This window comes from Aquarana catesbeiana, linkage group LG09, assembly GCF_042186555.1.
Source record: "Aquarana catesbeiana isolate 2022-GZ linkage group LG09, ASM4218655v1, whole genome shotgun sequence".
Classification (NCBI taxonomy): domain Eukaryota; kingdom Metazoa; phylum Chordata; class Amphibia; order Anura; family Ranidae; genus Aquarana; species Aquarana catesbeiana.
This window is the reverse complement of record NC_133332.1, coordinates 55,810,530-55,832,584: the sequence shown is the minus strand read 5'-3', so window position 1 is coordinate 55,832,584 and position 22,055 is coordinate 55,810,530. Positions and strand designations below refer to the sequence as shown.

General features: G+C 46.0%; 1 protein-coding gene across 3 annotated transcripts in view; it reads right to left on the bottom strand.

Moving 5' to 3' along the window:
- Positions 1 to 22,055, bottom strand: part of EGLN2 (egl-9 family hypoxia inducible factor 2) — a 66,191-nt gene that overhangs the window by 5,644 nt on the left and 38,492 nt on the right. For all 3 annotated transcript variants that reach the window (XM_073598548.1, XM_073598550.1, XM_073598549.1), the window contains exons 3-5: positions 19,742 to 19,861; positions 6,870 to 7,006; positions 3,074 to 3,141 (exon numbers count right to left, since the gene is read on the bottom strand). In XM_073598548.1, the coding sequence (XP_073454649.1) occupies positions 3,074 to 3,141; positions 6,870 to 7,006; positions 19,742 to 19,861 (325 nt within the window). The remainder of the gene's footprint in view (positions 1 to 3,073; positions 3,142 to 6,869; positions 7,007 to 19,741; positions 19,862 to 22,055) is intronic.

Here is a 22,055-nt window from a genome sequence, read left to right as displayed (position 1 = left end):
GTCTATGGGAATGTTTGACCATTCTTCCAGAAGAGCATTTGTGAGGTCAGGCACTGATGTGGACTAGAAGGCCTGGCTTGCAGTCTCTGCTCTAATTCAGCCCAAAAGTGTTCGGGTTGGCGTTAGGACTCTGTGCAGGCCAGTCAAGTTCCTCTACCCCAAACTCACTCATTTATGTCTTTATGGACCTTGCTTTGTGCACTGGTCCAAATCATTTGGTGGAGGGGAGATTATGGTGTGGGGTTGTTTTTCAGGGGTTGGGCATGGCCCATTAGTACCAGTGAAGGTAATTCTTAAGGCATCAGCATACCAAGACATTTTGGACAATTTCATGCCCCCAACTTTGTGGGAACACTTTGTGGATGGCCCCTTCCTGTTCCAACAGGACGGCAAACCAGTGCACAAAGCACTTGTCCAGTGTGCATGACGACTAAACAAAACTGGAAGTTCTCACCACTCTCGAAGCTGCTGCATTTGATACTTACCTCCAATGTGTGGACAGTGCCTATGTTTGTACAATTTTCAATCAAAAGAAATTTAACCACTTAGCGACCGCCCCACACACATATACTGCGGCAGGGCGGCTGCTCTGTGCCAGATCACGTACCTAGTATGTGATCTGACACTTCCGGGTCTGGGGCACGTGCGCACGCCGACCCGCTCTTGCTGTGATTGGCTCCCGCTGTGTCCAATCAGCAGGTCCGCCGGATGCGATGTCCGCCGAGACCTGCCAAACGTTCGGGAAAGAGGCAGAACGGCCATGTAAACAAAGCAGACCACCATTCTCTTAGAGGGGAACGTGCTGATCCTGTGTTCCTGCTGAGCAGGAACACAGATCTTTACATTCCCCCAGTCAAAGCACTGTACAGTGCAGTATACAGTGACAGTGCATAGTCTTTATCACTGATCACTGTATTAGTGTCACTGTCCCCAAAATGTGTCAAAAGTGTCAGTTGGGTGTCCGATTTGTCTGTCGCATTATCGCAGTCCCACTGTAAGTCACTGATCGCCGTCATTACTAGTAAAAAAAACATAAAATTAAAAAAATACATTAAAATATACCATAGTATATGCTATAACGTTTGCCAAAACCAATCAAAAAACACATATTGGGAATTTTTTTTATCAAAAATATCAGAATACACAATGGCCTAAATTGGATTTGTTACATTTTTTTTTTTTATTGGGTATGTTTTATAGCGGAAAAAAAAAAAATTTTTCAAAATTGTCTGTCTTTTTTGTATATAGCATAAAAAATAAAAAAATTGCAGAGGTGATCAAATACCACCAAAAGAAAGCTCTATTTTTTGGGGGAAAAAAAAGGACATACATTTTATTTGAGTACAGCGTCGCACGACCGCACAATTGTCCGTCATTGTGGTTGTAAACTCTGTTACACCACTTGTACCTACAGGTAAGCCTATAATAACGCTTACCTGTAGGTACTGGAAATATCTCCTAAATCTGCACGGTTTAGGAGATGTTTACCATATACGCTGACGTCATCGGCGCACTGAAGAAATGGCTTGATCATGCCGTTTCTAAAGGGCCTGTGTCATGACTGGCGGCTCCCGGCCAATCACAGCGCCGGAACTCGGAAATAACTCCAGGAGACATATTGCCGGTCACAGTGGTGTACGGGGACTGCTGCAACAGCTTTGATCTAAGGTGAGTATTTCATAATGAACTAGGATGCAATGAATCCAAGCTCATTATGTCTTTGACTTGCAGGTATTTTTAATTTTTTTTAATGGGTTTAAAACCACTTTAACCGCTTCAGCCCCGGAAGATTTTACCCTCTTCCTGACCACAGCACTTTTTGCGATTCGGCACTGCGTCGGTTTAACTGACAATTGTGCGGTCGTGCGATATTGCACCAAACAAAATTGACGTCCTTTTTTTCCCACAAATAAAGCTTTGTTTTGGTGGTATTTGATCACCTCTGCGTTTTTTTTTTTTTTTTTGCACTATAAACAAAAAAAGAGCGTCAATTTTGGAAAAAAAGCAATATTTTTTACTTTTTACTATAATAAATATCCCCCAAAAATATATAAAAAAACAATTTTTTTTCCTCAGTTTAGGCCGATATGTATTCTTCTACATATTTTTGGTAAATAAAGAAAAAAAAAAAAAAAAAAAAAAAAAAAAATCGCAATAACCATATATTGATTGGTTTGCGCAAAAGTTATATAACGTCTACAAAATAGGGGATGGTTTTATGGCATTTTTATTATTCTTTTTTTTTTTTTTTTTTTTACTAGTAATGGAGGCGATCTGCGATTTTTATCATGACTGCGACATTATGGCAGACACATCGTACACTTTTGACACTATTTTGGGACCATTGTCATTTATACGGCGATCAATGCTATAAAAATGCACTGAATACTGTGTAAATGACACTGGCAGTAAAGGGGTTAACCACTAGGAGGCGATCAAGGGGTTAAGTGTGTCCTAGGGAGTGATTCTAACTGTGGGTGGGATGGGCTTCAACTCACATGACAGCGATCACCGCTCCCGATGACAGTGATCTCTGTCATGACACAAGGCAGAATGGGGGAATGCCTTGTTTACATAGGTATCTCCCCATTCTGCCGCTCTGTGACACGATCGCTGGAAGACCGGCGGACATTGAGTCCACCAGTCCCACGGGCACAGAGTCCGCTGGTCCCGCAGGAACGGTCACCCTGTACGTGGCGGCGCGTGCCGCTAGCCCCACCGATTAAAGGGGACGTACAGGTACGCCCATTTGCCCACTGCCGCCATTGCGCCGATGTATATCGGCGTGCAGCAGTCGGCAAGTGGTTAAAGTAACGCAGTGCCGTATACCAAAAAATGGCCTGATCATGAAACCTTCCAGAGATGAAGTGGTTAATTAAAAAAAAAAAAACCCTCTTGATTCTTTTCATTTGATTTCATGGATCCGCTTTGTTAGAGGTATACAAATGTACCTTTACTGATATTACAATACCCTTTCCCTTCTATAGGACTGTTCTACATTACTGTACTGCTGTAAGTTAGAAGCAAACATACATTTCTAACCTATGATTTACAAGGCGGTCTCTCCTCTTACCTAATCTGTATTTATCTTTGGCCTCTGATCGTTCTTTTGCATCGAAATACCAGACAGTAATTGCATACCTGTGGATGAAGAAGAAGAACAGCAATGTCACTATACACAGACTATGACACAATAAAGGTAATAAACTAAACCCTCAAATTCATCCTCACTCCTAATTCACATGGACATATAAATAGCGGCGTATATCTGGGATACACAGCAGACTAGAATAATGAATGGTTAGGTTTGCTTGTAAGCAGGTTTACGCTGCTACTAAAGCAGGTCATAGATGGTTCGATGCTAAACCAGCCGAGATTTGAACCATCTATGGGCAGGCTGAATGTACACAAGTCGATCCATCAAACGATTTGGGTACAACCAGCATGTCGGAATCTTACATGTGAATATTGCCATCCGTTATAGATCTAGTGATGAACTTGTGTACAGCCTCCCTGTCGGAAAAAAAGCCGCTCGATCAGCACCACAGGTAATGGCCAGCAGAGCTGCTCTGTGTATTCCGATGGCGGGGAAGTCTCCTCACTGAGACAATGAATACCATCGCACAACAGGGAGGATTCCCGCATCCACCTGGAATGTGTAGATGAGGGAATGGGGTCCATGCTTTCCATTTAACCCTCTGGTTGAATGAAAAAAAAAAAACAACCTATGTATGGCCAGCTTTACTCGCTGTACTGTATCTGTACTTTTTTTTTTTTTGGATAGGGTGACGAAGGGTTAGACCCTCTTTTTACTGCTGTGTCCCCATTGGGGAAATTAAAGTGTTACTAAACCCAGGAGCCTGCATTCACTATATCTGATCTCCCACAGTACACAGAGCATGGAAATGAAATTATTTTAGTCAATATAAACTGCTAAATTCCTTTTCTCATCAGCAGTATATAGAAGTTTTATGACTTCTATCAGTGTCTGGTTAAAGCTTGTAGGAGAAGATTTAATTCTCCTCTGACTGTCCTGTGAGGCTGTAGGACCCCTGACCCTCTGTCTGGACACAGGCCACAGGCCCTGTGCTGATCACATGCACTCTTCCAAGAAAAAAAAAAAAACTCTCTAGTAATACACACCAAACGGAGCATGTGCTCCAAGGCTCTGTTCTATCAGCAGATGAATTGGGGACAGTAAAAGAAGGGGAGGATCAGAGAAGATAGGATCAAAAAGCCTTTTTGCACAATGTAGAGGATTAACCCCTTAGGTTCCACAGTGAGTATACCAAACATTCTTTACTGCATATATATGCTGACTTTACTGTTGTGGGTTTAGCAACACTTTAAAGCGCTTGTTACCTCAACATTTCATATTCCTAAAATGGGCCTGCTGTACCATATACTTGTATGATAAAATATCCTGTTCTCTTTGTATTGCTTCCTTTATGTGAACTCTAGGTGTTCCTGCCTGTCCCTCTGCTTTCCTATTAAAAAACTGACCACACCAAGCAGGAGAAGCACAGTGTGGTCAGGTCTTTAGTTATGCTGGGAACTCAGGCTGCTCTCCTCCAATCAAACTTATCCTGACACAACACGCCCCCTGCGCAACCTTTCACTTGGAAGATCAGTGTGCTGCTGCTTCTCTCCCCCCCCCCCCCCCAGCTCTTATGCAGCTGAGAACAGAGGGAATGTGCTCACAAAAAAAAAGAAGAAGAGGTAAAAAAAAGGTATTTATAATGTTTTTTTTTAATATCTACACACAAATGTTTTGCCTTTCACTTCAATTTTAAACTGAATGGGTTGTTTTACAATATGATCGTTTACAATCACTTTAAGCCCTCTATTTGTACTGGTGACCATTGTTGTCTAGAAAAAAGGGAATCCAAAATTTTAGAACTGTCCCCATACAAGAAATAATGGGAAATCTTCCAGTGAGGACAGTTGTCTAAAACCGGATACACACTATTCGAAAAAAAAATGTCTGCTCTGGTCAGCATTGGCTGAGAGCACTGATTGGGAGTCGGTCCCTTTTTTTCAACTGGCAAATGTTTCCTGACATTCTGCTCTTGTGTACCTGGCTTAAGAGTTATGCAGCGTACACACGGTCGGACTTTTCGACCGGACTGGTCCGACGGACCAAATCCGGCGGACAATCTGATCGTGTGTGGGCTTCATTGGATCTTCAGCGGACTTTTCCAGTCGCAAATCTGACGGACTTTAGATTTGGATCATGCTTCAAATCTTTACGTCGTAACTCCGCCGGACCCAGAAATCCGCTCGTCTGTATGCTAGTCCGACGGACAAAAACCCACGCTAGGGCAGCTATTGGCTACTGGCTATGAACTTCCTTATTTTAGTCCGGTGTATGTCATCACGTACGAATCCGTCGGACTTTGGTGTGATCGTGTGTAGGCAAGTCCGTTCGTTAAAAAGTCCGTCGGACCAGTCCGGTCAAAAAGTCCACCCGTGTGTACGCGGCTTTAGACTCTTCTAACTTTTGAGAGATTTCCTCTAACTTCCTACTGCACCTCTAGGGCAGCAAATAAATGGAAAATTCCCCAGCAAAAAAATAAGCTGGTGAGGGTTTTATCCCTTCCCTTCTCAAACAAAAACAGGAAAAATAAAAATAAACTTTAACCCCTTTAATACTGGGCACTTTCACCCCCTTCCTGCCCAGGCCAATTTTCAGCTTTCAGCGCTGTCGCACCTTGAATGACAATTGCCCGGTCATGCAACACTGTACCCAGACTAAATTTGGATAATTTTTGGGGGACAGATAGTTTTCTTTCGGTGTTATTTAACCACCACTGGGTTTTTTTTTTCCCGGCTAAACAAATGGAAAAAAAATGTTGAAAAAAAAAAGTTTTTCTTAATCTCTGTTACTAAATTTTGTAAATAAGTCATTTTTCTCCTTCACTGACGTGTGTTGATTAGGCTACACTGACAGGCACTGATGGGCACTGATGAGGCAGTACTGATGAAGAGGCACTGACAGGCATCACTGATGGGCACTGATGAGGAGGCACTGACAGGCATCACTGATGGGCACTGATGAAGAGGCACTGACAGGCATCACTGATGGGCACTGATGAAGAGGCACTGACAGGCATCACTGATGGACACGGATGAGGAGGCACTGACAGGCATCACTGATGGACACTGATGAGGAGGCACTGACAGGCATCACTGATGGACACTGATGAGGAGGCACTGGCAGGCATCACTGATGGGCACTGATGAGGAGGCACTGGCAGGCATCACTGATGGGCACTGATGAGGAGGCACTGGCAGGCATCACTGATGGGCACTGATGAGGAGGCATTGACAGGCATCACTGATGGGCACTAATGAGGCACTGGCAGGCATCACTGATGGGCACTGAGAGGCATCACTGATGGGCACTGAAATGCAGCACTGATTGGCACCACTGGTGGGCATCCCTGGTGGACAATGGCAGGCATCGCTGATGAGGCTGCACTGATAATCAATACACTAATTATCAGCACAGACCCCCCCCCCCCGTCAGGAGAGCCGCTTATTGGCTCTCCTCTACTCACACCCTGTCAGAGTGAATAGAGGAATGCCGATAACCGACATTTCCCTATTTACACTGTGATCAGCTGTGATTGGTCACGGCTGATCACGTGGTATAGAGCCCACGTCATAGGCTCTTTACCATGATCGGAGATGCGGTGTGTTTCCGGGCGAGGCTGGGTGCACGCGAGTGGCTTGTTCTGAAGGACGCCATGTGATGTCCAATCAGAACAATGGAACAGGAAGGTGTTAAGATAAAGCTCTGTCCATGGATGAGTACAGACACATGTTATAGGTACACAGACATATTATATACAGGCAGAGATACTCACCGCATGGCATAGGCTGGTTTTACTTCATGAGGATTTCGTCGATCAGACCAGAATATCAACAGACGGTCAAATACTGGCTCAATATTGGCTACAACTGATCGGCCTTCTGGGAAGATTTGTAGGAGTCCCCCATGGACCTTAAAAAAAAAAAAAAAAAAAAAGATGAAGGAAAATACAAAGTGTAATTTTTATTCTTTTTAAACTAGTAATCGATCTTTAGGGTGAACACATCAGGATATACTTGCTGTGGATCATTTTATCTCATTCCAGCATTGCAGTAGTGAAATCAAAGTGCGTGCTCTCTGTACCCCTATACCAACAATAGCTGAGCTTAGCAGTGTTGGGATAGGGGAAGAGAAAGTATCCACTTGAGCTTCGGAAGATTTTACCCCCTTCATGACCAGGCCATTTTTTGCTGTATAGCACTGCGCTACTTTAATTGTAATTGTGCGGTCATGCAACACTGTACCCAAACTAAATTTATATCATTTTTTTTCACACAAATAGAGCTTTGTTTTGGTGGTATTTGATCACCACTGGGTTATTTTTTATTATATAAATGAAAAAATATGAACATTTTGAAAAAAATAAATAATAAAATAATAATGAAAAAAAATACTTTTTACTTTCTGCTATAAAACATAAAGTTATAGCGTCTATAAAATGATGGAATATATATATATATATATATATATATATATATATATATATATATATATATATATATATATATATATATATATATATATATATATATATATATATACACACATATGCACACACACACACACACACACACACACACAGTGGAACCTCGGATTACGAGCATAATCCATTCCAGGAGAATGCACATAATCCAAAATACTCGCATATCAAAGCAAGTTTCCCCATTGAAGTCAATGGAAACGGAAATAATTTGTTCCGCATTGACTTAAATGACATGCAATACCGCATGGGGGGGGGGGGGGGGCGCCGGAGAGCCTCGGAAACAGCTGGAAAGGCCCGAAGACACCTCGGCTGACCTCGGCAAACCTCGGAAAGACTCCGTTCCCGAGGTCAGCCGAGCTGTCCTCAGGCCTTTCCGCGCATTTCCGAATGGCGCTGATCGGCGCCGATCGGCTACGGCGTCCCCCCACCTCAGGCCAAAGGCGGTACTGCACACACTTGGGCCTGAATCATGCTTGTGTTGCGAGACAACACTCGCAAACCGAGTTACAATTTTTAAAAATACAGTGCTCGTATTGCGAAAAGCTCGTTAACCTCATTACTCGCAAATCAGAGTTTCCACTGTATACACTGGAGTTTTTCTATTTTTTTTTTTTTTTTTTTTTACTACTAGTAATGGCGACAATTAGCGACTTATAAAATGGGACTGTGATAGTGCGGCGGACAATCTGACACTAACTGACTGACACCACCAGTGACACTAATACAGTGATCAGTGCTAATAATATACACTGTCACTATACTAATGACACTGGCTGACATTTAGGGGCAATCAAGGGGTTAACGGTGTGCCTAATAATGTTTACTATGTGTGCTGTGTTCAGTTTTTACTGAGCAATGTGCCGGTTTTTACTCCCCGATTTGCAGGGAGAACAAAACCAGGCCATCGCTGCCGTCTGTAGAGATCGCTGTGTTATGTACCAACACAGACCCCTGTTCTGTCATTTGCTCAGCCAATCAGCAGGTTCCAGCCATAAATCATTAGCCGGAACCCACTGATCGGCTTGTACTGTAGCGAATGACAGCACAGCCGGGGCGGCGGGCACACGTGCAGCCCCTACCTGGAGGTGCTGCATCACGTACATGTACATGATCTAGCGCAGCGGGGGGGTCGCTCTGTCGCAGTACATCTGCAATAGGCAGTCCACAAACGCGTAGACTACACACACACAGCTTTTGAAATCAGCGAGTGCACTTGCTCCTGCAATACTGGGGATGAGCGTCCAATTTCTGCCATGTCCTAGAAGCCAGGACATAGGAGTGAGAGTATTTCAGCCAGGCTTCATGGGTGAAAGAAAAGACCTACAGGTATTGCATTTGCATTAATCATTTAACCTCCGGAAGATTTACCCCTCTTATAACCAGGCCATTTTTTACGATACGGCACTGCGTTACTTTAACTGACAATTGCACGGTCGTCCGACGCTGTACCCAAATAAAATTATGTCCTTTTTTTCCCCCACAAATAGAGCTTTCTTTTGGTGGTATTTGATCACCGCTGCGTTTTTTTTTTTTTTTTATTGTGCGCTATAGATTTAAAAAAAAGACAGACAATTTTGAAAAAAAAAACAAAAAAAAAACAAACAATATTTTTTACTTTCTGCTATAAAACATATCCAGTAGAAAAACTGAAAAAAATCAAATCAAAATTTGGGGCCAATATGTATTCTGCTACATATTTTTGGTAAAACTTTTTTTCCAATAACCGTATATTGATTGGTTTGCACAAAAGTTATCGCGTCTACAAACTACAGGATAGATTTAGGGAATTTTATATTTCTTTTATTGTTTTGACTGGTAATGGCGGCGATCTGCAAAAATAAAGTCACTTTTGTCACTTTAAAGAGGAGGTCCAGCCTCCTCTTTAAAGTGACAAAAGTGACTTTATTTTTGCATTTAGATACACTTTAACCACTTACCGACTGGCGCCTGTACATATACGTCGGCACTTTATGGCTGCTGGATATCTCGGTAACAGCAGCAGCTGCTGCCACAACCGAGGTATCCATCTTTTCAGGAGACGGTTGTGTTCACGATAATGGTGGTCTCTGCGGTGGATTCGCCGCGAGATCACCGTTATCGGTGGCGGGAGAGATGCCACCCCCCTCCCGCCGCTCTCCTGCGCCGTTACCGGAGCCGTCAGTAGCGGTGGAGGCGATCGGGACCTGTCATGTCTGTGGTATGGAGACGAGTGAGGGGAAGATGGTATATGGTATATAGGAGGGCAGAAGTGACGTCATAACGTCAGCTCCGCCTATATGTCTTAAAAGAGCCATTTTTTTTGTCATTTTTTCAAATGTCAAATTTTTTTTTTTTTCTTTCCAAGTCCAAATATGAGATGTGAGGACTTTTTGATCCCAGATCTCATATTTAAGAGGACCTGTCATGCTTTTTTCTATTACAAAGGATGTTTACATTCCTTCTAATAGGAATAAAAGCGATCCAATTAAAAAAAAAAAAAATAGTGAAAAAATAAATAAAATAAAGTAAAATAAGTAAGAAAAAAAAAATTTTGCCCGTCCCGACGAGCTCGCGTGCAGAAGCAAACGCATTTGTGAGTAGCGCCCGCATATGAAAACGGTGGTCAAACCACACATGTGCGGTATCGTTAGAGCGAGAGCAATAATTCTAGCCCTTTGTAACTCAAAACATGCAACCTGTAGAATTTTTTAAATGTTGCCTATGGAGATTTTTAAGGGTAAAAGTTTGATGCCATTCCACGAGCGGGCGCAATTTTGAAGCGTGACATGTTGAGTATCAATTTACTTGGTGTAACATTATCTTTCACAATATAAAAAAAATTGGGCTAACTTTACTGTTTTCTTATTTTTTTATTCAAAAAAGTGAAATTTTTCCAAAAAAACTGCGCTTGTAAGACCGCTGCGCAAATACGGTGTGAAAAAAAGTATTGCAATGATCGCCATTTTATTCTCTAGGGTGTTATATAATGTTTGGGGGTTCTAAGTAATTTTCTAGCAAAAAAACGGAAAATTGTATACTCACCTTTCCGTAATTTTCCTTTCCTGTCATATCTTCATGGCAGCATACACTTTGGGTTGTGACTCCGCCCCCACAACCTGATAGGACTACATAGCTATAAGTTGTAGAGATGGCCCCTGCCCAGTATTCTCCGTATATATATCTCACCTTAGACGGGTGGGAGATTGTATGCTGCCATGAAGATACGACAGGAAAGGAAAATTACGGAAAGGTGAGTATACAATTTTCCGTTTTCCTGTCGCATCATGGCAGCATACACTTTGGGGAGTAACTCGCAAAGACTGGGTGGGAATTCAAACTAAGTTTATTAATCAAATAATAGAGGAATTGGCCTGGATAACGGATCTTCCGAAATCCACCGTGGATAAGCAGGCGGAATCCACCTTGTAATGAGACATGAAGGTGTTCCTGGAGGACCAGGTAGCCGCTCTGCAAATCGTCTCCGCCGAGACTCTACAATATGCCGCCCAGGAGGTTGCCACTGCCCTGGTGGAGTGTGCCCTTAAGCCCTCAGGTACTTGATGGTTACTCAGTGAGTAAGATCTCTTGATGGTCTTTACTAGCCATGAAGCAATGGTGCGTGAGGATGCCGCTTGACCTCTCCTGAAACCATGTGGGATAATTAGGAGGTTCTCCGACTTTCTGATGGATTTTGTTGCTGAGAGATATTCCATAACGGTACCCTTAACATCTAGTGGATGAGGGTCTCCCTGATCTGTGCTGAGTGCTGGAAGATTAATCTCCTGGTTAAAATGGAAAGATGAGGACACCTTGGGGATGAATCGATCCGAAGGCCTTAGGACTAGCCTGTCTGGAAGAACAACCAAGTATGGTTCGCTAACCATTAGAGCTTGCATCTCTGACACTCGCTTCGCCGATGTTATGGCTATTAAAAATGAAACCTTCAGCGTTAGATCCCAGAGGGATATGCTCTGCGTTGGAAAAAAGGGTTCCTTGGATAATGCCTCTAGAACAATTGAGAGATCCCAGACCGGGAATGACGGTTTTCTGGGGGGCCTCAGCTTTAGACAGGCCCTCTGAAACTGAACCACCAGAGGCTCTTGCGCCCATTTAACTCCTGTCAAGGCGGACAGGGCCGATACCTGGACCTTCAGGGTGCTTGACCTAAGGCCTTTCTCTAGGCCTAATTGAAGGAATTCCAAGATCTGAGACACCGACGGGGAGGACGAGTCCCAACCTTGCTGTTGGGAGAAGGAGACAAATTTTTCCCAAACTCTTCTGTACGTGATGTTGGTAGTAGGCCTTCTGGCCTGGAGTAAGGTATCCACCACCTTCTGGGAACAGCCCTGCTCTAGGTACCTAGCCCTTTCAGTCTCCAGGCCATCAAGTGTAGCTTCCCCGGGTTCGGGTGAAGAAGATGTCCCTGGGAGAGTAGGTCTGTCGTCAATGGGAGAGGCAGAGGCTCTGCCGTGTTCAGCTGCATGAGGGTAGTAAACCATGGCCTCCTCGGCCAGAAAGGGATCACTGCTACCACCAATGCTGTTGACTTCTTGAGTCTCAGGAGGAATCTCGCTATGAGAGGCGTCGGGGGGAAAATGTACCCCAGGTGAAAGTTCCAGGGGTGTTGGAGGCAGTCCGTCCCCTCTGCCGAAGGAAACGGTATCCTTGATAGGAATCTCTGACACTTTGTGTTCTCCGGAGTTGCTGCTAGGTCTATCTCTGGAGGGCCCCAGGTTCGGGATATGAGAGCATAGGCTTGTGGACTCAGAGACCATTTGTTGTTGGAGTGGAAATTTCTGCTCAGCGAGTCGGCTAAGGTGTTCTGGACTCCCGGGACATAAACCGCCCTTAGATCCAGTAGATTCAGCTGCGCCCATTCCAGAACAGGACGGACCTCCTGCAACATGGACCTGCTTCTGGTGCCCCCCTGCCTGTTGATGTAGGCAACAGCCACCTTGTTGTCCATCCTCAGGAGGACGTGCTTCCCCTTCAAGTAAAAACTGAAGGCTAGGAGAGCCTGGAACGCTGCTCTCATCTCCAGAACGTTCGACACTGTATCCTGTGCCCTGAAAGGCCAACGACCCTGAGCCGCAAGGTCCTGATAGTGAGCTCCTCATCCCTGTAGACTGGCATCTGAGGTCACGGTTTCTTGATAGGGAGTGATTATATGCCTGCATCTTCTCAAGTTGTGAGGTCGTACCCACCACATCAACGATTGCTTTACCTCCTGGGAGATGAGGATTGGTTGGGACATTGATGTGCCCTTCCACTGACGTAGGAAGGAGATCTGGAGAGGCCTCGAATTCCATTGCGCCCATTGGACCATTGGAATGGTGGAAGCTAGGGAGCCCAGGATACTGAGACACGTCCTGGCCGAGAGCATTGTAGCGGAGATTGCCCTTTTCACCTTTTGAATTAGAGGAGGGATTTTTTCCCCCGGAAGTTCCACTGTATTCTCCCTTGTGTCCAATTCGGCCCCCAGAAAGACCATTCTCTGTGTGGGATGGATGTTGCTCTTCTTCCAATTTATCAGCCACCCTAGGGACTGTAACGTGGAGACCAGGATTTCCCTGTGAAGGACAAGAGAGTCCTGGCTGTCTGAGAGAAGTAGGATGTCGTCCAGATAATGGTGGACCCTCAGCCCGTTTTCTCTCAGGTGGGCTATTACAGGTAATAGGACTTTTGTAAACGTCCTGGGTGCGGTAGAGATCCCGAACGGAAGGCTTCGGAATTGGAAGTGCCGATGATTTAGGGTAAACCGGAGAAATTTTTGGAACTCGGAATGGATAGGGATATGCAAATACGCGTCCTGGAGGTCGATTGACAGCATCCAATCTCCCAAGTTTATTGCTTGGAGGATTGATTGAAGGCTTTCCATCTTGAATGTTTCTAACCGTATTGACCGGTTGAGGTTTTTTAGGTCCAAGACTGGACGAAGGTCCCCTGATTTCTTTTTCACTAAGAACAGTGGGGAGTAGAAACCTTTGCCTCTTTGGAATGGTGGTACCTCCACTATTGCTTGTTTCTGGAGCAACTCTTGGATATACTGGACTAGGGATAGTCTTTTCTCTTGAGAAGGAGGAAGTCTGGTTGAGCAGAATTGGTCTCTTGGAGGACGACCTCTGAATGCCCACCTGTGTCCGAAATGAATGGTGGACACTGTCCATGGGTCTTTTATCATTCCCGCCCAGACCAACTTGAACTTTGTGAGTCTGGCACCCACTACCGCTGGTTGGGCGGGCGAACCTTCAAAAGGACTTCTGGTCATTGGAGGCAGGGGTCTTGGGTTTCTGGAACTTGAGGAAGGACGTCTGGGGGTTCTTCCAGCTCCTTCTGTATTCCTTCCCGGGTCTATAGGATTTCGCATCCCTATATCTTTCCGGAAGATTACGTTTAAAGGGAGGTGGCCTTTGTTGTTTCGGCCTTCTGTCCGATGGTATGAGACCCGACTTCCCGCCTGTTACTTTAGAGATTGCGGTATCCAGCTTTGCTCCAAAGAGGTTCACCCCGTCATACGGAATCCTACACCAGTTTGATTTCGAGGCGGGGTCAGCCGACCAAGGTTTGAGCCATAGCGCCCTTCTGGCCATTACAGAGGCTAACATGGACCTTGATGTGGATCTGATAGTATCTACGGAAGCCTCCGCCACGAAATCTCCCGCAAGGCTAAGTTCTTGTAAGGCCTTAGTGATCTGTTCTTGATCTGCGCCCTCAGTGACGAGCCTCGCTGTAGCTGAGGACCAGCTGGAGATAGCTTTTCCAACCGCCGCTAATGCCACCGCTGGCCTGCAGGCACCTCCTGCGAACAGGTAAGCTCTCTTAAGGTCTGTATCCACCTTCCTGTCAAGCACGTCTCTGAACGTTACTGCATCTTCAATGGGGAGCGTCACGTGCCTGGCTAGACGCATCAAAGATGCATCCACTACTGGAGGAGAAAGTAAAGGAGATACTTTGGGTTCCTTGAGTGGGTACAGTTTGGTAAGTCTGTTGGACAGACTGAACTTCTTTTCCGGATTCTGCCACTCCTCCTTAATGAGCTCATCTAATTCGTCGATGAATGGGAAAGCCTCCGGAACCTTCTTGAGGTTTGGGAAATACTTTCTCTGTTTAGGCTGTGTCTCCTCAAGCTCCTCCCAGTTAATCGCTTCCTTAACCGATCTGATGAACGGTTCTATGAGCGCAAAATCAAAGCCAGCTGATGCTTCCGGCTCTTCATCATCCGACGGGAGCTCTTGCTCTCTTGATGCACTGGGAATGGTGGGTGAGGTGCTATAGGCCGTAAACTCCACATCAGGAGTTGAGATCTGGGGAGTAGAGACTCCAGTGGGTTCTATGTGATCCGGCTCTTTCTCCCTGATGGCTTCATCTATGCACTTGCGGCAGGCTAGTTTGTCTGGGAGGGCCGTGGCCCCACATACCCAGCAGGCGTTCCCGGCTGGGCGGGAAGGGTGCGTAGAGGATTGGTGTCCTCGTGCAGGGGATCTTCTGCGGTAGGAACGGCTATGCCTTGAATGGGATCGACTCCGTCTACGACTCCCCTTGCGGCCTGAGCGACTTGTTCCGCGTGAGCGGCTGCGTCTATGGCCGGAGCGGCTTCTCCTGTGCGAAGACTCTCTTCGTCCTGATTTAGATGATCTTGCGGACCTGACAGGGCTGACCAATTAGGTAGCATTAGTACGGTCCTGCTCTCTTTTTCAATCTTCTCTACTTACCGCTGGAATCCCCCCCCCTTACCTATTAGGCTGGTGGTGATCTGCTGGGGCAGCGGCCTCCATAGGAGAGGAAGGTGAGTACCTGAGAAGGGTATAGGAAGGTAAGAACATGCAACCAGGACCCAAAAAACAGTGCATAAGTATTAGACACTTACCCAGAGAGAGAGGGTAGCTTTAGGAATTCAGAAGGTCAAAACACAGCAGTCAGAAGTCTTCCAGGAAGCAAGGAGAGCTAGAAATGACAAACAGGGCTTTTAAATTTGCCGCCATGGCCGCCGAGGTCACGACCCGCTCGCTCATGCGCAGTAGCGGCGCGAGGCGCCCGGCGCCATCTTGGAAACTGGCAAAATCGAAAGGACGCCCTGACGGCGCGCACCGCGCATGCGCGGAAGCGCCGAGACGCCCGGGAAGGCTGTAGGGAGGCACAGAGGGACCACAGAGCCCAGCAAAGAGGGAAAAAGACAAAAGGTGAAAAAAGAGGCATGGCGACCGCTGCACAACAACTAAGCCTGTTTAAGGCTTATACTGGACCGCAACATACCCCCGAGATCACCAGAGCGGGGCTCCTTCCATCTAGCTCGTTTAGAGGCTGTACAGGTAAGGACTTCCACCCAGGAGAGGCTAGAACCTGGCTGGGGCGAATTCGGTAAGGGGGTGCTTCTGATATGTTCAGTCCTTCAGGTGAGGAAAAATAAGAGAATACTGGGCAGGGGCCATCTCTACAACTTATAGCTATGTAGTCCTATCAGGTTGTGGGGGCGGAGTCACAACCCAAAGTGTATGCTGCCATGATGCGACAGGAAAACTGTTTTAAACATGTAAACACCAAAATCTCAAAACGAGGCTGGTCCTTAATTAATGACTACATTCAGTGATTTTTCCAGTGAACTTCTGGGCTTCTTCTGAGGTCAGAGAACTTTTGTTCTAAATTTCATGAATGCATCAACCAAGTTAATACTTAACAACGGACTTAAACGGACCATTTTGCCAGCTATATGCTATTTATGGAGTCCAGCAAAATCCTAATTCCATTGCCAGCTGAGCTCACTTCCCCGAAACAATAAATACAACTCTGTGCAAATGTAAAACACTTAGGCTACGTTTCCACTATTGTGTCCCCAAAGTCGCGCGATTTTGCCGTAATTTTTTACCGCGACTTGAAGCAATGCCTGTGTATTCTTGAGGTCTATTGACCTCAAGTCGCATCAAAGTGGGACCAAAGTAGTGCAGGGACTACTTTGAAGTCGCTGCATCTTGAAGTCGCACAGATATGAACAGTACTCATTGGAAATCATGGGGTACGACTTGTCATGTGACTTTTCAGTCCCAAATCGCATGAAAAGTAGAAACCGAGCCTTACTGAGTGATGAGCTCAGGAGAGTCGGGATAAGAGTCCTAACCCACCTGAGCTATCCTGCCAGGAAACTGTCACTGCAAACCCCCAATCATAGGTGGACAGGGCATTCTTGTCCACAGCTGAGGGAAAGCCTTGGCTGCTCATGTCTGGCTGTCCGCAGTGACAGCTTCTTGGCGATATAGCTCAGGGAAGTCTGGACTCTTATCTGATCACACCTGAGCTTATGCTTGGTGACACGGTTTAGGCCAATGGTTGTCAATGTATGAGCTAAAGAGGGCCTCAAATGTGCCCCTGACATCACCAAAGGGAAGCACATAATGTTCAATATATACTTCATTACCAAAAGTATTGGGACCCCTGCCTTTACACACACACACACACACACATGAACTTTAACCACTTGCTTACTGGGCACTTAAACCCCCCTCCTGCCCAGACCAATTTTCAGCTTTCAGCGCTGACGCACTTTGAATGACAACTGCGCGGTCATACAACACTGTACCCAAATTACATTTTATCATTTTTTTCCCCAGAAATAGAGCTTTTTTTTGTGGTATTTGATCACCTCTGCAGTTTTTATTTTTTGTTAAAAACAGAATTTTTAAAAAAAAAATATTATATTTTTTATATTGTGTTATAAAATTTTGCAAACAGGTAATTTTTCTCCTTCATTGATGTACGCGGATGAGGCTGCACTGATGGGCACTGATGGGCTACACTTATGGGCACCATTGGGCCGCATTGATGGGCACCAATAAGGTGGGACTGGTGGGCACTGATAGGCGGCACTGGTGGGCACTGAGAGGTGACACAGAGGTGGCACTGATGGGTGACACTGGAGGGCACTGAGAAGTGGTACTAATAGGTGGCACTGATAGCTGGCAATAATGGGCACTAATAGGTTACACTGATAGGCAGCACTGCTAGGTGGCACTGATTGGCACCACTGGTGGGCATTGATAGGTGGCACTGGTGGGCACTGGCAGGTGGCACTGGCAGGGGGTACTGATTGGCACAGATGAGGCAGAATTGCCTCTTCCTCTTGGGGACCGATGTCCCTTGCACGTAAGCCGGTGATCAGCTTTTTATTCTCTTTTTATTTATATGCTGTCAGCGTGAGGAGTGTGAGGAGAAAAAAAACAAAAACGATTACCGAGCTTTTGTTTACATCACATGATCAGCTGTCATTGGCCAACAGCTGATCACGTGGTAAGTGTCCGGGATCGGCCCCTTACTTGAATCTGTGATCACCAGAGTCTCAGTAACTCGGTGATCACAGCGGGCGCCGCGCACGCCCTACAGGGGGGGGCGCGCGGGGAGTGTGCAAAGGGGAGGAGGTCTATTGATGGCCTCCCGGAAATTCAGGTCCGCGCTGTGGCCATCATCCCAGTCTTAGTCCGTAGGGTTCAATATTGAGTTGGCCCTCCCTTGGCAGCTATAACAGCTTCAACTCTTCTGGGAAGGCTGTCCACAAAGTTTAGGAGGGTGTCTATGGGAATGTTTGACCATTCTTCCAGAAGCGCATTTGTGATGTCTGGCACTGATATTGGATGAGAAGGCCTTGGCTCACAGTCTCCGCTCTAATTCATCCCAAAGGTGTTCTATCGGGTTGAGGTCAGGACTCTGTGCAGGCCAGTCAAGTTCCTCCATCCCAAACTTGCTTATCCATGTCTTTATGGACCTTGCTTTGTGCACTGGTCCAAATTATTTGGTGGAGGGTGGATTATGGTGTGGGGTTGTTTTTCAGGGGTTTGGCTTGGGCCCTTAGTTCCAGTGAAAGTACGGTAATTCTTAAGGCGTCAGCATACCAAGATATTTTGGACAATTTCATGTTCCCAACTTTGTGAGAACAGTTTGGGGATGTCCCCCTCCTGTTCCAACTTGACTGTACACCAGTGCACAAAGAAAGGTCCATAAAGACATGGATGAGTGAGTTTAGGGTGGAGGAACTTGACTGGCCTGCACAGAGTCCTGACCTCAACCTGATAGAACACCTTTGGAATAAATTAGTGTGGAGACTGTGAACCAGGCCTTCTCATCCAAAATCAGTGCCTGACCTCACAAATGCGCTTCGAAAGAATGGTCAAAAATTCCCATAGACACACTCCTAAACCTTGTGCACAGTCTTTCCAGAAGAGTTGAAACCATTATAACTGCAAAGGGTGGGCCAATGCAATATTGAACCCTACGGACTAAGACTGGGATTCCATTAAAGTTCATGTGCGTGTAAAGTCAGGCACCCCAATACTTTTGGCAATATAATGTATGCAGTCCTGGGACAAGGTTCTAGAGTCCAGAGCGAACATACCAAACTGTGTCTCCCCCATCCCCCCCCCCCCAAGATGTATGAGCATTTTGTGTCAGAAAAAATTCCCCCCCCCAAAAAAAAACCACGGAGTACTAATCTGCAAGCTTACCCCCTAAGCATAAATTCCTCCTTCCAGTACAAATCCACCCACCTGCTGAAAGCCCCCTCTCAGCACAAATCTTTGCCCCCCCCCCCCCCCCCCAAAAAAAATTTCCTCCTAGCACAAATCCTCTACCCATAAAATTTCCCCTCCTAGTACACATCTTCTCCCCCCACTTCAAATCCCCCCTCCCAGCACAAATTTCCCCCAAATCCCCCCTCCTAGCAAGAATCTTCTTCCTCCCAACACAAATTCCCCTAAATTACCACTCTTAGTGCACCCCCCCCCAAATTTCCCCAACTACAACAATATATACCCCCTGCCGCTCCCCAAATTCCCCCTTCCAACACAAATCCCCCCCCCCCCAATCTCCTTGTGGTGCCCCTCCACCTCACACAATACCACAGTGCCAGGGCAGCTTCCCCTCCTGCCCACCCCTTGTCCCGGCCCTGAGTTTATGTAATGTTTTTGAGAACTGTCTCTGCAGATCGAATAGAATAAATGAGGGTCAGAGATTGTAGAAATGTTACATTGTTGGCTGGGGATATTCTGCAGAACACCGGGAACATTTTACATTATGCTAATAAAGATCAATACTATTACCCTAATCATCGTCCCATTACAGACAGCTAAAGTCCAAGGGCCCACCATCATGTACCAAAGGGCTGCAGGTTGGGCACAAGGGTTTTAGGCATTCTTAAGCCTTACCTTTGTGTCCCAGTTTTGGTTTAGGTAGTATATGCAAGTTAAGCAGCGCCCATCTCTGTTTGGGTTGTCCACGTGCCGTACGTATCCCATCCCATTGCCGGGGTAACAAGCCACCATTCCCTAGAAGACAAAAAAAATCAAAAATACCATTAACTATACAGTGTTACATTACAGTGGGGTTTACTTAGTCTATTGAAGAAATGTTATTACTATTGTCAAGTATTATATTATAATATATTATATTATACAGATGGTTGGTTCCCAACTACTTTCCAAAATACATGAAAAATAAAGAATTAAAAAATATATGAGAAAGGGAATGAACTTAATCAGAGGAGAAAATTGATGGATATGTTGTATTCTGGCAGTGAAAAATACTGGCGTTAGCATTGGCAAACCAATTTAGCTGTTAAAAAAGACAGGAGGGCACAAATGCCTAGTGCATTACCACCACCATATTTTAATTGATTACAAGAGCCAAATAATCACAAACATGAGAAGGTCCAAGCGTTTCAAAACTCAACTCCAGCTTTAGGCAATGCCATAATTGCTGCAGTTGGAAAGCAGACATGTTTCGGGGGATAAGCCCCCTTCCTCAGGGCAAGTTCCCCGGAAACGTGTCAGATTTCCAACCACAGCAATTATGACATTGCCTAAAGCTGGAATTGCTTGATCTTCCCATGTTTGTATGTTTTTGGTTCTTGTATTTAATAAAATTGGGCGGTGTTAATGCACTAGACGCCTTCCTGTCCCATAACAGAGTTTTGTCTAGAGTTTCCCCCCTTGAGGAGGGTAGCATCGGGTTGAGCACTACGTGTACACCACTGGATGTAGGACTGAGTGAGCACAGCATTATTATGATCTTGTGGGCAAAACCAATTCAGCTGTTTATGTGAATAGACAAGATATTGGTTAGGTTCACGTAGAGAATTAGGACGTTTGGTAGGCTTTAATGGTCAGGTAATATGAGGCTGTGCTATGTCCATACAGGGAAAAGCAAAAGTTTTGTATTAATATTGGTCCCAACAACTGCACATACATACCTTCCCTTCACTCTCCTGGCGCCCTGTTCAACCGCAGAGGTGAGGAAAGGTTCCTCCTCACCCCATATTGCAGCGTTGAGTGTCTACGTGGCCCATCATTACCAAGCACCAGCGCTGCCATGTGGGAGCAAGAAGAGTGAACCACGTGCTTCCCACACCAACAAGTACTGAGGTTTTGGTTTTGCACCCGCCAGCTGAATGGAGTGGCAGGGAAGCAAAAAAAAAACAAAAAACATTTGTGCTATTGGCGGGCCGGATGAAATGTGAACCTATTGACCCCGCATGGGCAAAAACATAAATACATTTTCAGGGTTGGGGTTGAGTCTACAGGCTTGGCCAAAAGGTTAACGTAGAATTTGTTTTTAGGTGCAATTAGCTAGGTTATGAACATACTGTATGAGAAACGATATAGGCTCACAGCTATGATGAGCTCAGCGTAGATTTACCACAAAGCCCCGCAAAAGTCGCTGACATCTATGCTTTAATTATAGGCTGATTGGGGAACCCAGAAACCATGTAAACATGCAGGTTAAAATAAGTCATCCACGCTAAACCTTTTCTTTCGTTTTAAAGCGGTAGTAAACCATAGCATTTGACAAAAAAAATAAAAAATCAGGGGGTCAGAGGCTGCGTGGACATGGTACAGGGGGTCAGAGGCTGCGTGGACATGGTACGGGGGGTCAGAGGCTGCGTGGACATGGCACGGGGGGTCAGAGGCTGCGTGGACATGGTACGGGGGTCAGAGGCTGCGTGGACATGGTACGGGGGGTCAGAGGCTGCGTGGACATGGTACGGGGGGTCAGAGGCTGCGTGGACATGGTACGGGGGGGGTCAGAGGCTACGTGGACATGGTACAGGGGGTCAGAGGCTGCGTGGACATGGTACAAAGGGTCAGAGGCTGCGTGGACATGGTACGGGGGGTCAGAGGCTGCGTGGACATGGTACAGGGGGTCAGAGGCTGCGTGGACATGGTACAAAGGGTCAGAGGCTGCGTGGACATGGTACAAAGGGTCAGAGGCTGCGTAGACATGGTACAAAGGGTCAGAGGCTGCGTGGACATGGTACAGGGGGTCAGAGGCTGCGGGGACATGGTACGGGGGGGTCAAAGGCTACGTGGACATGGTACGGGGGTCAGAGGCTATGCGGCTTCAGAATGGCACATGCGCAGTTGTGCTGTCGGCCAGCAGCCATCTTTTTTACTGGCACAGTTGCCTGTAACGGACATTTACGGACGGCCCGAAAACGGGCTGAAATTTACAGGCTGCCCGTAA